Source organism: Prionailurus viverrinus, chromosome D1 (assembly GCF_022837055.1).
Source record: "Prionailurus viverrinus isolate Anna chromosome D1, UM_Priviv_1.0, whole genome shotgun sequence".
Taxonomy (NCBI): domain Eukaryota; kingdom Metazoa; phylum Chordata; class Mammalia; order Carnivora; family Felidae; genus Prionailurus; species Prionailurus viverrinus.
The window spans coordinates 111,023,239-111,037,438 of record NC_062570.1 but is presented as its reverse complement, the minus strand read 5'-3'; the positions used below and the strand labels follow the sequence as shown (position 1 = coordinate 111,037,438).

The window sequence follows — 14,200 nt, the reverse complement described above, 5'->3', positions numbered from 1 at the left end:
TCTCTGTCTCTCTCTGTCTCTCTCTCTCAAAAACTAAATAAACATTAAAAAAATAAAATAAAAAGAAAGAAATGTGTCCTGAGTCCCAAGCCACCAACCTAGGAATGTGTTTTGGGCTAGCAGCTACAGGAACGCGGCCCATCGCCGGGTGGGGAACCGTCCCCTGAGAACCCCAGCCCCCTGTGCCACGGGGGCAAAGCAGGGGGCGACGAGCTTCCTCCGCATCCGTTCCAGGTTAAGTGCACTTTAGACCCATTCTGTCAAAATATTCAAGTTGTCACATTTTAATGGATTCCATGTAAGAAATAGGCCACCCCTCCATAGCTTGCCGCTCCCCCCCCCCCCCAGGTCCATCCCAACTGTGGGCTCTGGTTACAATGGAAATCTACTTCATTGGAAACTTCTCAGAACAGAGCTCGGGGGCGGGGACCGTCTTATCGGGAACTTTTCTGTTTGGGGTTACGATAAGGGGTGACATTGGGAGGCCGATAAGGCTGATCCCCAAGGACCTGGGCTGTATATAAGCAGCAGCTCCCGTGGACTGCGGTACACTTTCCACCCATCTACCCTCCTCCGGAGATCGGGACCGACGCGAACCATGAAGTGGCTGCTGCTGCTCAGCTTGGTGGCACTCTCTGAGTGTACCATCATCAAGTGAGTCCGGGGCCGCGCTGCCCGAGGAACAGCCATCTCCTCCTGCTGTCTTCCTCCCCGCATCACGATTTCCTTCCTCCCTTCTCCCCCCATCCGATTCCACTCTGTTCCACTGGCTCCAGTCTCCCTTCTTGTCTCTCTCTCTCTCTCTCTCTCTCTCTGCCTTCTTGGGGACGCAGCCCCGCCGACGTGGGGCTCCAGCCTGGCCATGGCTGGGCGCCCGGCGACTTCGGGCAACCGCTTAACCTCTTTGCCTTAGCATGCCAAAAAGAGAAGCGTCTCCCACCCCCCGCCTCGGCCTCCCTTCTTCGTCCTCTCCCGGGCTGGCCTTCCGAGGCTTCCGCGGCACCACACGGGCCGACTCCTCGCCCGATTCCTCTTCCTCCTCCCAACACCCCCCCTTTGCCACTGCTCTGCCACAGGGTTCCCCTCACCAAGAAGAAGACCTTGAGGGAGAACCTGATCGAGCACGGCCTCCTGGATGACTTCCTGAAGAAGTACAGCTTCAACCCAGCCAACAAGTACTTCCACGATGAGTCCGCCACCTTGATAGCCGCCCAGCCCCTGGAAAACTACATGGATGTGAGTGCACGGGCCGGCAACCGGGCAGCTCGGAGGATGGGCCAGCGCTCCGGACCCCCAGGCAGTGACCGCGGGGTCTGCGTCCGGGATCCCAGAGGCCCAGGGAGGGCAGGAAGTCACCGTCAGAGCTGTTGCCATTCATTCACTCTTTCCTCCGGTGTTTATGCATACGGAGCACCTCTTTACGTGTCAGGGACCGTGCTGGGCCCAGGGGCACAGCCCCTGCGCTCAAGGAGCTCACAGTCTTAGGAGGGACACACAGACGGTCCCCAGTGAGCCTCACAACCCCGGCTCAGTGACGGTCTCACACTGTGAGGGTGTGGCCGGGGCAAGCAGGGAAGGAACAACGGGGGGTTTCCAGGGGATAGGAGAGCGTCCCAGAGGGCTGACGGCGTGTGCCAGACCTTGGGACAGCGGGGGACAGAGCGCATGCGAGGAAAGGAGGCTGGTGTTCAGGGACAGCAGAGAGCTAGAGAGAGAGGCACGATGGAGGACTGAGGGGTCGGTGAGCGTAGCCAAATCAGAGTCTGTCTCCTCAACCGCCACTCAGTTGTCTTCACCGGGAGGGTCGACACGATCGGACTGGAGTTTCAGGAAGATCACTCTGACTCTTCCATCTGGGACCCAAGGGCAACACCCTGCCCCTTAGGAGATGTCGTGTCCCCAGTGTACGTGGCACTGGGCCACGGCTATGAAGCAAGCTTGCCGGTCGTTAAGAGCGTAGCCTTTTGTTTGGTTTTGGTTTTTTTTTGTTTGTTTGTTTCTCGTGGGGTTTTGGAGTGCTTAGCACAGGGCCTGGCCTTTGGCAAGAGCTTGGTAAAATTAGCCCACCTACTCACGTAACAAATATTTATGAAGCACCTACTATGTGCCAGAGGCTCGGCGCAAGGAGCTAAGGAAACAATGGTGGATAAACAAAGAGCGTAGGTTCTAGAGGGAAAGGCAAGTAAGAGACAAGTATCTAAGATAATTTCAGGTAATGAGTGGGGTCACAAAGAAGAACTAATCAGAGTAAGGGGAAGGAGAACCATGAGGGAAGGGCAAATTTAGATAAAGCGGTTAGGGAGGGCCTCCTGGCAGAGGTGACAGTCGACTGGAGCACCGAATGAGTGGGGAGAGGGAGCCAGCCGAGGAAAGATCTAGAATAAACATTTGCCCGGCATAAGAAATAGCAAGTGCAAAGGCCCTGGGAGGGGAATGAGCTTGACATCATCATCAAAGAACGGCAAGCCTCACGGGGCTGGAACAGAGCTGGGAAGGGAGAAGGCGCTGCCACTGAGAATAATAATCCTGACTCTGTGCTTTCTTGAACCTGCTACATACACCGAGATTAGGAATCAGACGCCTCGAGGGGTGCCCCATCGTGAGGGGATTTATTTGCCTCCCCGTCGGCAGTTTAATGACAAAGCAGTTGAGCCTAGACTCTGATGGGTGCTGTAAGTTTCTACCCCCTGTCCAAGAACGTGCGAACGTTCTCTAGGACTATGAGACTAAGATATACCAGACAAGAGCTGAATAAAGAGGGGACAGCCGATAATGATCAGGTGTTCATGGTGCTTAGAAGAGAACAGTCAGAGGGTAACAGAGGAGCAATCAGGGAAGACTTCCAGGCGGAGGGGGAGGCCAGGCTGGGCCTTGAAGGATGGATGCATTGGACAGGGAGAGAAAGGCCTGGAGAACGGTGAAGGGAAAGGTGGGAGGTGGGCTGAAGAGCCCACCCCGACATAGTCCCCGGGGAGGCCAGGCTGGGGAGCGGTCACTGAGCTGTGCTGTCCCACCCTGGCAGATGGAGTACTTCGGCACCATCGGCATCGGCACCCCCCCTCAGCAGTTCACCGTCATCTTCGACACCGGCTCCTCTAACCTGTGGGTGCCTTCTGTCTACTGCAAGAGTCCTGCCTGCAGTGAGTGCCTGGCCCTGCCCTGCCCGGGTTCTCGGGGACCAACTGACCTGGAGCCCTGAACACCCAGGGGCTTCCACTAGGGTTGAAGCCTGGGGGGAGTCACTCAGGGATTCACTCGGCAGGCATTTCCTGAGCAGCTACTGGGCGCCAAGCCCTGGACTCGGGGGCCCAGGGAGAACGGCGTGAATCACACGTAGTCCCTGCCCTCACGGAGCCCGGTCCACCGGCAGAAAGGATTTGAAAGGGCTTGGCACCGCGGACAGCCATGAGCCTGCTCTGTTCAGTGTTAGCTTGGGCGACCTTGGGAGACCGTTAGGTCTGCTGGGGACCTGCCCTCAGTGACAGGGTCCCTACTGGCCCAACCAGACACAAGTGGAACCTGGGCATGCTTAGGCTCTGAAACCTGGGGTGAGGGTTACATTTCTCCTGCAAAGCCCCACCCAGAACCAAGGCACCCCCTGCCCCCAAGGAACATGCTCTCAGCCCGTGACTCTCGCTCAGCTTTTCGAACTTGACATCGTGACTTCTTGCCCCGGCAGCCAACCACAAGCGCTTCAACCCTCAGGAGTCCTCCACCTACCAGGCCACCAACAACCCAGTCTCCATCGCCTATGGCACCGGCAGCATGACAGGCATTCTGGGATACGACACCGTCCAGGTGAGCACCTGCCAGCCGGCCGCCTCACCCTGCCCAGCCCTGGAGCCATCTTCCGAGGACCCTGGGGACCACGGTGCACCCCCTCCCCCAGAGCCAGCTTATTCAAGCGACGGGGGGGCTCGGTGATCACAAAAGTAACCTGAGATGGGATGCGGGGGGGGGGGGGGGGTAAGTGGCAGAGATGTCACAGACATTTCTGGGGGGGGGGGGGTAGTAGCAGGTAAGGGAGTGGATTCCCAGAGCCACAGGCCAACCTCAAGCACCCCCAAGTTGAATGGCGGGTAGGGGCCAAGAGCGGAAGGCACAAAGGCTCAGTTCTCTTTCAGCACCTCCTTCCCCTCCTCACCCCCCACTTGCAGCCCCCCTGAGTCACGAGAGCTTCACAAGCACCCCACCCCACCCCAGCCCCTGCAGGTGCAGCGGGGTCAGGGGCCGTGACTTGTCTGGGGCCTCCTTTGCATCCAATCATCAGAAGCTAGAGCGTGCATGCATGCGTGCGCATGCACACACACACACACACACACACACACGGTGGCCATCTGCTCTGCAGCAAATTCTCACTCCACAGACTGTGGCCATCTGGAGATCAGTTGCAATGGTTACTTCCACAGGAATAACAAGCCTTCCCGGGGACAGCCCTCCTCCCTTCCTTCCCGCCTGCCACCCTGGAAGCCAATTCCTACTCAAAATGAACCAGGGACCCTCTGGGCCCAGGGCCGGTGCCCACAGTGCTCAGCCAACCCGTGCTGACCGCAAACATCGTGGTTTCCCCCGACCCAGGTCGGAGGCGTCTCAGACACCAACCAGATCTTCGGCCTGAGTGAGACTGAGCCCGGCTCCTTCCTGTACTATGCTCCCTTCGATGGCATCCTGGGCCTGGCCTACCCCCAGATCTCTGCCTCCGGGGCCACACCCGTCTTTGACAACATGTGGAATGAGGGGCTGGTTTCGCAGGATCTCTTCTCAGTCTACCTGAGCGGGTAAGTTGGGCAGGGGCGGGGGAGGGGGGGCTCACAGCCACCTGGCCCCACAGGGGGCTGTCCAAGTCTGGAAAATAGGGCTTGTGTCTTCAACAAGGGAACTTCTAAATGATGAAAGCAAGTTTCCTCTGTTAGTTAAGCAAATCTAGGTTCCGGTTGTGGCTATGAGTTAATTCCAAGAGTGAATACAGAATACGCCAAGGGTTGGTTCGATTGAGCAGAGGTTTATGCAAGAATATCAGAGAATGTCATCAATTTTCCTGAGACACTCGGCTTTCTTGTGACACATCCTTCTCTTTCGAAGCGATGGGTCGTGGTCAATGTTTTTCTTGAGCAGTTAACTGTCGCCCTATAACCTCCCTGCGTTGCATTGCACGGTCAGAGGTTTGCAGGGAGCTGGGGTGGGGTTAGGTGAGTGGAGACCATTATATCTGGGGCCAGTTCTTTCGTGGTTAATTTCTTGGAGTCACCCACCTTCGCTTCCCTATCTAACCCGAAACTGCAGAGATTTAGAAAGAGAATGTCCCGGTCACAAGGACCCCTGCAATTTACAACAGGAGGAGCCGTTCATCTGTTTTTCCTCCGGGACCCTTAATATTCAAGTCGGCTCTTAAACACAGCCTACCTTTATGGGTGCTACCCATAAGAGAGGTCAGGGTTTCTCAATCACAGCACTATGGACATTTTAGACCCGATAACTCCTTCTGTTGGGGCTCTCCTGGGCATTGTAAGATGTTTAGTGGCTTCCCTGGCCTCTATCTACTAGCTCTCAGTGGCACCCCCTTGCGGCCACTGGATCATGACAATCAAAGCATCCCAGACAGGAGCAAATTAGAAACCGCCCCTGTCTGACAACCTGTGAACTACACTGTCAAATCCTTATGACAGACACGCATCTGCTTCTTTTCTTTCTTTCTTTTTTTTTTTTAATTTTTTAAGCTTATTTATTTATTTTGGGAGCAAGACAGCGCGAGTGGCAGAGAGAGAGAGGGAGAGACAGACCCCCAAGCAGGCCCCGCACTGCCGGCACAGAGCCCAATGCGGGGGTCGATCTCACAGACCGTGAGGTTATGACCTGAGCCGAAAAACCGAGAGTCTGGACGCTTAACCGACTGAGCCGCCCAGGCGCCCCTGCATTCACGGCAGTGAGGGCGAATATGCGGCAGAAACCACACGCGTTGGAACCAGAAAGACCTGGGCTCCGGTCTTGGTCTCGGTTCGGGCACTCGCTGGCTGTGTGGCCTCGGGCAAGTTGCCTCACTTCTTTGAGCCTCGGTTTCCTCGCTGTGAAGCGGAAGTAACAGTAGCGACCACTCAGGGGCCTTGGTGTAAGGATCCCAGCTCCTGGGACTGGCAAGAGCTCAATCGCGGGGGTGGCTCTTAGGACACACACAGCAGATATTCAGGTCAATGAATGAATGGATGAATCCCTATCTCCCCTCCCCCCCGCCCACCACAGCAATGACCAGAGTGGCAGCGTGGTGATGTTCGGTGGCATTGATTCTTCTTACTACACTGGAAATCTGAACTGGATCCCTGTTTCTGTCGAGGGTTATTGGCAGATCTCCGTGGACAGGTGAGAACACTGGTGGCAACATCCTGGCAGGGGCCCTGGATCTCCGTTGCATATAGATCCCTAGTTAACGGAGCTTTCTAGAATCCCCCTGGAACAGCCAAACGGCCAGCCCAGGGAGATGTACCCCAGCGGGAGAAAGCAGAAGCTGGCCAAGCCAGAGAGATCCCAAGAAAGACACCTCACTGGAGGAGGCGAGCTACTGGGGACCCTCCCCACCCGCCTCAAGATGTTCTGCAAGGATGACACAGCCACTTTCCTTCCCGTCGAACAGACAGGACAATCTATCAGCATCCTTGTCCACACACCCCAGCACTGAGGAGACCCTGAACTGGCACTCACTCCTCCCACCCTAGGGCGAGGGGGCTCATTGCAGGGCATTCATTCCCCCCCCCCCCACACTGCCCCCTTTGGAGCCCGCCCCTCCCCCAAGCAGCCTCATTCCCCAGCTGTTTGTCACCCTGCTGGCCTCTTAGGGTGACCACCTACACAGGTTTGCCCAAGAATGAGCAGTTCCCTGGGACGCCAGACTTGCAGTACTAAAACCGGGACTGTCCTGGGCAAACGGGCACGTAGGGTTACCTTGCACCTGCCGCAGCCATGGCTAAAAGTCCCTCACTTCCTCTACCTCCTGCCCCTGCTCCGTATCTCTGTCACTCCCCGCCTGTGATGTCCTCCTCCCGCTCTGTACCTCCCTAGCAACCGCTGGGTGTCCGCTTCCCTGAGAAGCCCTCCCTGATTGCTCGGCACCACCCCCTTTGCCCCCTGGATCATGCTTCTGTTCCCCTGCCACGTGTCCTGCTCCTCCTCGACCGTGAGCTCCCCGCAGCCTGGAACCGTGTGGCTGTCTGGTTTTGCATCCCCCACGCCTAGCACAGAGCAGGCACTCGGTCAATGTTTGTTGAGTAACTGAATGCACGATGGAGAAGCTGGAATTTTATGTGTTGGCCTGTGGAGGGAAGGAGGGGACCCTCTGGGGCCACCTGGCTCCTCCTTGGGGAGATCTACCCCCTGGGGACTCAGGGGACCCTTCCTTGTATCTCATCCCTGTGTAGCATCACCATGAACGGACAGTCCATCGCTTGCAACGGGGGCTGCCAGGCCATCGTGGACACAGGCACCTCTCTGCTGACCGGCCCAAGCAACGCCATTGCCAACATCCAGAGCGACATTGGAGCCAGTCAGAACTCATACGGCCAGGTGAGTCCGGCCCTGACTGCCCTGTTCAGGACCCAAGTGGCGGGTCTGTCCGCCACGCAGAAGAAACCCAAGTCCTCCTAACCCTCAACTCTTTCCAGATGGGGATCAGCTGCTCAGCCATCAACAACCTGCCCGACATCGTCTTCACCATCAACGGCAATGAGTACCCACTGCCTCCCAGTGCCTACATCCTGCAGGTAAGGGGGCTCTGGGCCAGCCACCTAGGTGTGCCTGCAGGGAATGCGGCCACGTACCACACCACGCCCCACACCCCGCCCCCGGCTTTTGCACAAGGGAAAGGGCGCTTCCACAAGAGGAAGCTGAAGGCTGCTCTGGGCAGCCTCCAGAGAAAATAGGATACATTGTAAACAGCTGCATGCATGAAACTGTGGGTGCAGCGCCCCTCCCCCAACAGGGCAAAAGTGAGGCAAAGGCCAGTGGCAGGAAGAGAGGGTTTCTAGCCGCACACCTGAGTCCAAGCTGGGTGCCAATTACTGGCTCGCGGAGTCTGAGCAAGCGGCAGCCGCTCCCGGCCTCAGTTTCCTGGTCTAAAAAATAGAGACACCAGCTTCCCCCATCCTCCGAGGGTGGTGAGGGTGATCAGGTCAGAGCGACCACATCAAAGGCGCGAAAAGGGTTGAGCAAATGGAAATCGCACCTTCCGCAGGGCGGGGGCTTGTGAAGTAACAAATCTTTACTTGGTAGATTACGAGCCACGGTGGGGGTGGGGGGGTGGGTAGTTTTGCCCAGTGACTAGAGGCTATTCAGCAAGAAGTGCTGAGGTCCGAGGGGCGGTCCCCAGGCATGATGATTCATTAGTAGGGGGCGGGGCCTAAACAGTGGGGTTTTCCTAAGCCCCCCAGGTGATTCTAGCGCGCAGCCAAGGTTGTGGCCCGGTTCCCCAGTAAATGAAAAGGACTAACAGCCGATCCCCTTTGCCACTGGAGGGGGTCAGAATAATGAGAAAAGGCTGTGTCACCCCAGCATCCAAAATCCTTCACGGCGGCTGAGTTTTCCCTAAACCCCTCAGCCCCGATGCTGATGTCAGGGTCTGTACAGCTGCCAGAAACACTGGATAATGTCTAGTATTCCCTGGAAACCAATAGTAGAATGAGCAGTTTATACAGGCCGACCCCCGGCCGAGAAGAGCCACGTCCCCGGACGCCAGCCAGGACGCCGCTCCTTGCGCGTGCCTTGCGGCGGCCCGCGCTGCCTGCGGCTTAGTCCCCAGTGCCTTGTCACTGCCGAGCCTGTGTCCCATCTCCAGCTTCCTTCTCCTCTTCTCCAGAGCCAGCAGGGCTGTATCAGCGGCCTCCAGGGCATGAACCTCCCCACCGCCTCCGGAGAGCTCTGGATCCTGGGTGACGTCTTCATCCGCCAGTACTTTGCCGTCTTCGACAGGGCAAACAACCAGGTCGGCCTGGCCCCCGTGGCCTAAGCCTGCGTCTTTCCCGCCACGTCCCCAGGAAGATCCAGCCTTAGTTGTCCACTCTAGATGTATATAATTCTCCTGATTGTTCTTCCTATGGGATCGTGGAGGCGGAATCTTGGCCCTGTTCCCTATCATACCAATAACGTAGAATAAAAACCCAACCTCCTGAAACACGCTCCGTGCAGTCTCTTCTCTTCGTATTTCTCGCCGCACCATCAGGGTTAGAACGCCAGGCCAGGGGGACAAGATGACCACATCCGCCTGGACCGCACCAAGCAGTGACAGCGGTTCACACCCCATAATCGAGTCAGGAAGATGAACAGCCCTCCGCGGGTTTGGCTGGGAGCGTCGTGTAAAGACAGGCACCAGAAATGCCAGGCCTGTTGCCTCCTCGTGGAACAGGGCACCAAGGTTCTTGGTGAGGGAGTCAACTTCTTTCTCCCAAAGGCAGTAAGAGATAGTGAGAAAAAGAAAGAGATCGAGGGCAGGTAGCTTTCCACTGACATTCCTAAGCAGGCCAGGCCAGGCGAGGGTCGGAGGGGTGACCAAAGCTGACACCCCCAAATCTACTGGGCTGCTCTCTGTTGGTCAGCTGCTTGATCCAGACCAACGCCTGAAAACCCCTCGAGCCTCTCACTCTGGGTACAGATCACTGAACGGGTCCATTTTCCCATCAATGAGTTAAACTTATTTTTTATTTATTTTTTTAATGCTTATTTATTTTTGAAAGACGGAGAGGTAGAGCGTGAGTAGGGGAGAGGCAGAGTGAGAGAGAGAGGGAGACGCAGAATCCGAAGGAGACTCCAGGCTCAAGCTGTCAGCACAGAGCCCGACGCGGGGCTCAAACTCACAGACCGTGGGATCATGACCTGAACCGAAGCCGGACGCTTAACCGACTGAGTCACCCAGGCGCCCTGCCCTGTCAGTCATTTAAAGAGGACCGTGTTCCAGGCCCCTGAGCAGAGGGTGTGAGAAGGAAGTGAGCAGGCTCATTAGCAGATATGGCCCTAGCCATGAAAACAGGAAATTCTTAGAGCATTTCTGCCCATGGGTTTGGAAGCACAATGTCCAATGAGGAACAAAGTTACAAAAGAAGCAGGCAACACCTCGCTTTCTAGGTCGTGCTTCCTGGAGGTGCCCAAGGCATGTTTCCCAAAGGCTTGGCGAAGTGCTCCCGCAAAGTGATCTCTTTCATCTTAGCTCAGCGTGATGCCGCTTCCTCCCGGGTTCCTCTCTCGCTGGGGAACCCACTGCAGACCCCAGCTTCTCAGCTGCACCGTGGGAAAAACCCCCACAGCCGGGGGGCAGCTGGATTCCAGGCTGAGGGCTGGCACTAGGCCTCCCTGCGGAGAGGGAGTGACTTTGGGGTACACAGGACAACATGGCTTTGGAAACTCTCTTGTTGCCATCCTCCCCCGATTTGTCATTTGTCACCCATGCAAATATAAGATGTGGGGCTCTAGGATGTCCCGGTCTCCCTACTGTCACTAATCCCCTCCCTACCCCATCTTCCACAGCCGAAAGATCTTTTTGAAACATAAATCTGATCACATCTCTCCCTTGCTTAAAGCCTTCTTTTTTTTTTTTTTTTTTTTTGTTTATTTTTGAGAGAGAGAGAGAGAGAGCACGCTTGCCAGCGGGGTAGGGGCAGAGAGAGAGGGACAGACGATCCGAGGCATGTTCCACGCTGACAGCAGCGAGCCCAAAATGTGGGGCTCGAACTCACGAACCTCGAGATCACGACCTGAGCCAAATCGGACGCTCTGTCAACTGAGCCACCCAGGCACCCCCGTGAAGACCTTTAATTAATGCCTTGGAATTGCACAGTTGAATAAGACAATAAGCCCTCCAAGCCTTGCATGCTCTGGTCCCTAGCTACCTTCCCTGCCTCATTTTAACCCCTCTCACCCTGAGCTCCTGCCACCCTGGCCCTTTGCCATCTCCACAGATGCCCAAACTTCTTCCCTACCTCCGGACCTCTGCACACCCCGTCCCTTTTACCTGGCTTGCTGATCCCTTTCTCCTGACCTGCTAACACCAAGCGTCCTGCAGACCTCAGCTTAAATAGCGCTTCCCTGCGAAGCCTTCCCTGACTACCGTCGCTCGGCTCGAAGCCTGGCTCTCCCACCCGTGAGGGCATTCAGCACAACCTGCCATCGTGCGTTTATGGGACAGCTTGTTTTCGATCCACCGGGGCAGGGACGGCTGAAGCCTCAGCGTCAAGAGCAGGGCCCGGCACACTGTAGGTGCTCAATAAATATGTGTTGACTGAGCAATGAATTCAAGATGAGTTTTTGGAAGGAAACAACAAGGAAGTGGATCTGACTTCACCGAGGGCACGCGTAAGACCCAGATGGGTCCGCTTCCACCCCCTCCAACGTTCTGTTCCAGTCGTACGTGGTCCCGAGACAAACAGGTGGACTTCTTGGGTTTCTGGGGAGGAATTTCACACTGTCCTGTCTCGTCTGCTGTGTTTCCGTTTCTGGCATTTCCGGAGCACCTCCCACGAGCCAGGCGGTGTGCTCGGCTCTGGGGATGCAGGCCCGGCTTCCTGGACCCTTCCCACTCTGCTCCCGGCCCCCGGCAGCTGCAGCCCAGCCCCTCCCTCCCAGCCCCTCTTCCGTTTCCTCACCCTGGGATTCCTGGATCCCGACAGAATCTAAAAAGGCTCCCCTTTAAACAGACCATTTGGACTGAGAAACCCTGAGCTGACGTATCTGATCTGACTCTTCCCATTTCGCCCCACGAGATAAGACAGATTCACATTCCTTTTGTACAGTCTCGGGCTTCTTCGTCTTTCCTCCCCACTCCCCGCAGGCCTTGGGGGTCTGAGCGCAGCTCCCCCTTCACGCTTGTCCAGGGCTGTATTTTCATCTCCTAGGTCTCTGCTCCACTGGTCTGTGGAACCCACAGCGTCGCCGGACACACTCTGCTGGTAAGCACGGAAACTGGTACAGCCCCCAAGGAACGCCATTTGGCAATATCTATCCAAGTTAGAAATGCGTATACCTTCTGGCCCAGTAACGTCACTTCTGGGAATTTCTCTTAAAGATACACTTGCACACGTGCAAAATGATGTAAGTACAAGGTTATTCTTCGTAGCATCTTTTGTAAGAGCAAGATTTGAAACGACCCAAATGTCCACCCGGTGGGGGGCTGGTTTTAAACAACTCGGTGTGCGGGCCGGCAAGGTTTACAATGAGCGTGCTCTCCTAGGTGCTGGGAAAGATCTTGAGAAGAGATGGCTAGGTGAAAACACACATGCAAATGTGACAACAGGCCTGTGTTATGCTGCCTTTGGATTACAAAGGAAGAAACTAAGATTTCCTTGCACTTACATACCTACCGGACCTGAGAAAGGACACCCAGAATCAGAAACCAGAAAAGGAAGAAGAGGGGGAGCCGGGTAGAAGGGGGATGGGGGAGATGTCTCACTGAATACAGTTTTACGTGTTTGTATTTCTAATGATGTGAACGCACTGCACGCTAAAATTCAGGGAAGGTACTCTTAAATCTGAGTTTATCCTAATTCGAAGCCTACTGTGGTTTCTTCTCAAGCCTGTTCATCTAAAAACCTCCAACCCCACAGGGCACCTGGGTGGCTCAGTCGGTGAGGCATCTGACTTCGGCTCAGGTCATGATCTCAGGGTTCGTGGGTTCGAGCCCCGTGTCAGGCTCTGTGCTGACAGCTCGGAGCCTGGAGCCTGCTTTGGATTCTCTCTCTCTCAAAAATAAATAAACTAAAGCGAAACAAAACCTCCAAACCCAGGTCTTTTGAGCAGGGTCTCCTAATGTGGCCCTTTGGGAACTCCCCAGGGAAGTCCAGGGAAACTGACACCACAGACCAGGCTTCCAGCATCCTCTACTGCTCCTCAGACCCCTCCTAAGCACGGAGTCCCAGGGACGGGACACTGCAGGGTGCTTGGCGAGACACCCAACAACAACCGCCCACCCCCGCCCCTGCATGTTGGAGTCAGAGAATTCAGACCAGCTGCTGAGAATTCAGACCGGCTCATCCCATTCATTAAAAGCAGCTCTCACCCATCTGGGGTCCTGAAGGCAGCCATCCAGCCTGCTGGAGCCAGCCAGCCCTGGACAGGGGCCCATGCATCCTGGGGCTTATTTCGGGCAGAACACGGTCTTACCAAGTTGGATTCCACTGGGGCCTCCCAACATGTCACATCAGCACTGCTTGAAGGAGGACAGCCCTGGGCCCCCCAGGGGTCCTGGGAAGGGACGGTGCTGACCACAGTGTGAGGTAATGGCAGTCCCGGCCAGCCGGGAGGCCCTCTGCAGACAGTCCCCTACCTCTTCTCCAAGCGCCTGCTTGTGCCCGGGAGACAGTATAAAGGAGGCAAGCCCCACCCTTGGCCCTGGCCAGTCGGACATGCTGGAGAGCCAACAGCCTGGGATCAAGAGGGGGACAAGAGAGGCACGAGGATGCCTTTGTCCACAGGAGGACAGTTCCGAGGCCTGTGCTACACGGTCTCCCAGAGGGCCTGCAGAAGGGCTAGGTACCAGATGCCCATAGCCGCGACCCACTCTGTAATGCACCGCGATTGGTTTCCTTCCCGTCTCTGTCTCACCGCCCCCTTCCCTTGCCGTGCTCCCCGGGATCACTCCCCAGGGCAGTGACTCTCTCCCAGATATTTATCTCTAAGTCTGCTCTCGGGGGAACCCAAACCAAAACAGGGTAATCACAGCGCCCTACCATATACTGTCTCTAAAACTACAATGGAAGAATCCAACCAAGTGTGATGTGAAGAGACAAAACCCAGACTGGGAGTCAGAGAAACGGGGCTCTCCTCCCAGCTCAGACCTCATACTCTTGCACAACCTTAGGACCCTTCTCCGGGCCTCTGTGGTCCCAGCTGTGAATGGGGAGCGGGGGTCCAGGTAAGCATTATTTATACTTGGACCACCTCGGGGAGGACGTTTACAGCTATCCTCCCGCCCTTTGCTTTTGTTTTTGTTTTTTTTTAAACATTCAAAATAAATACAATTGACTTGAGCTCTGTGGAGGGGGAAACTGGGATTAACACTCAAGTTGCACGCTTTATTGAATAGCCATGAGAAACTTGGCACTGACTTCTAGCCATTACCGATAGCCGGGTTGTTCGAGAAGGGGCAGTGTGGAGGCAGCCAGCCTTCGACACTTTCATCCTGAAATTAGATCCTGGGGGGCGGGGGCGGGGGTGCTTCGTAAAGTGGGTGGGC

At 56.0% G+C, this 14,200-nt stretch overlaps 1 protein-coding gene across 1 annotated transcript; it reads left to right on the top strand.

The window, feature by feature from the left end:
- Positions 1-598: 598 nt before the first annotated feature.
- Positions 599-9,069, top strand: LOC125177150 (pepsin A). The gene is made up of 9 exons (XM_047879236.1): positions 599-654; positions 1,077-1,236; positions 3,023-3,140; positions 3,680-3,798; positions 4,579-4,778; positions 6,238-6,354; positions 7,407-7,551; positions 7,650-7,748; positions 8,840-9,069. The coding sequence occupies exons 1-9, from the start codon at positions 599-601 to the stop codon at positions 8,987-8,989; spliced, it is 1,164 nt and encodes a 387-aa protein (XP_047735192.1). The 3' UTR covers positions 8,990-9,069.
- Positions 9,070-14,200: the final 5,131 nt, after the last annotated feature.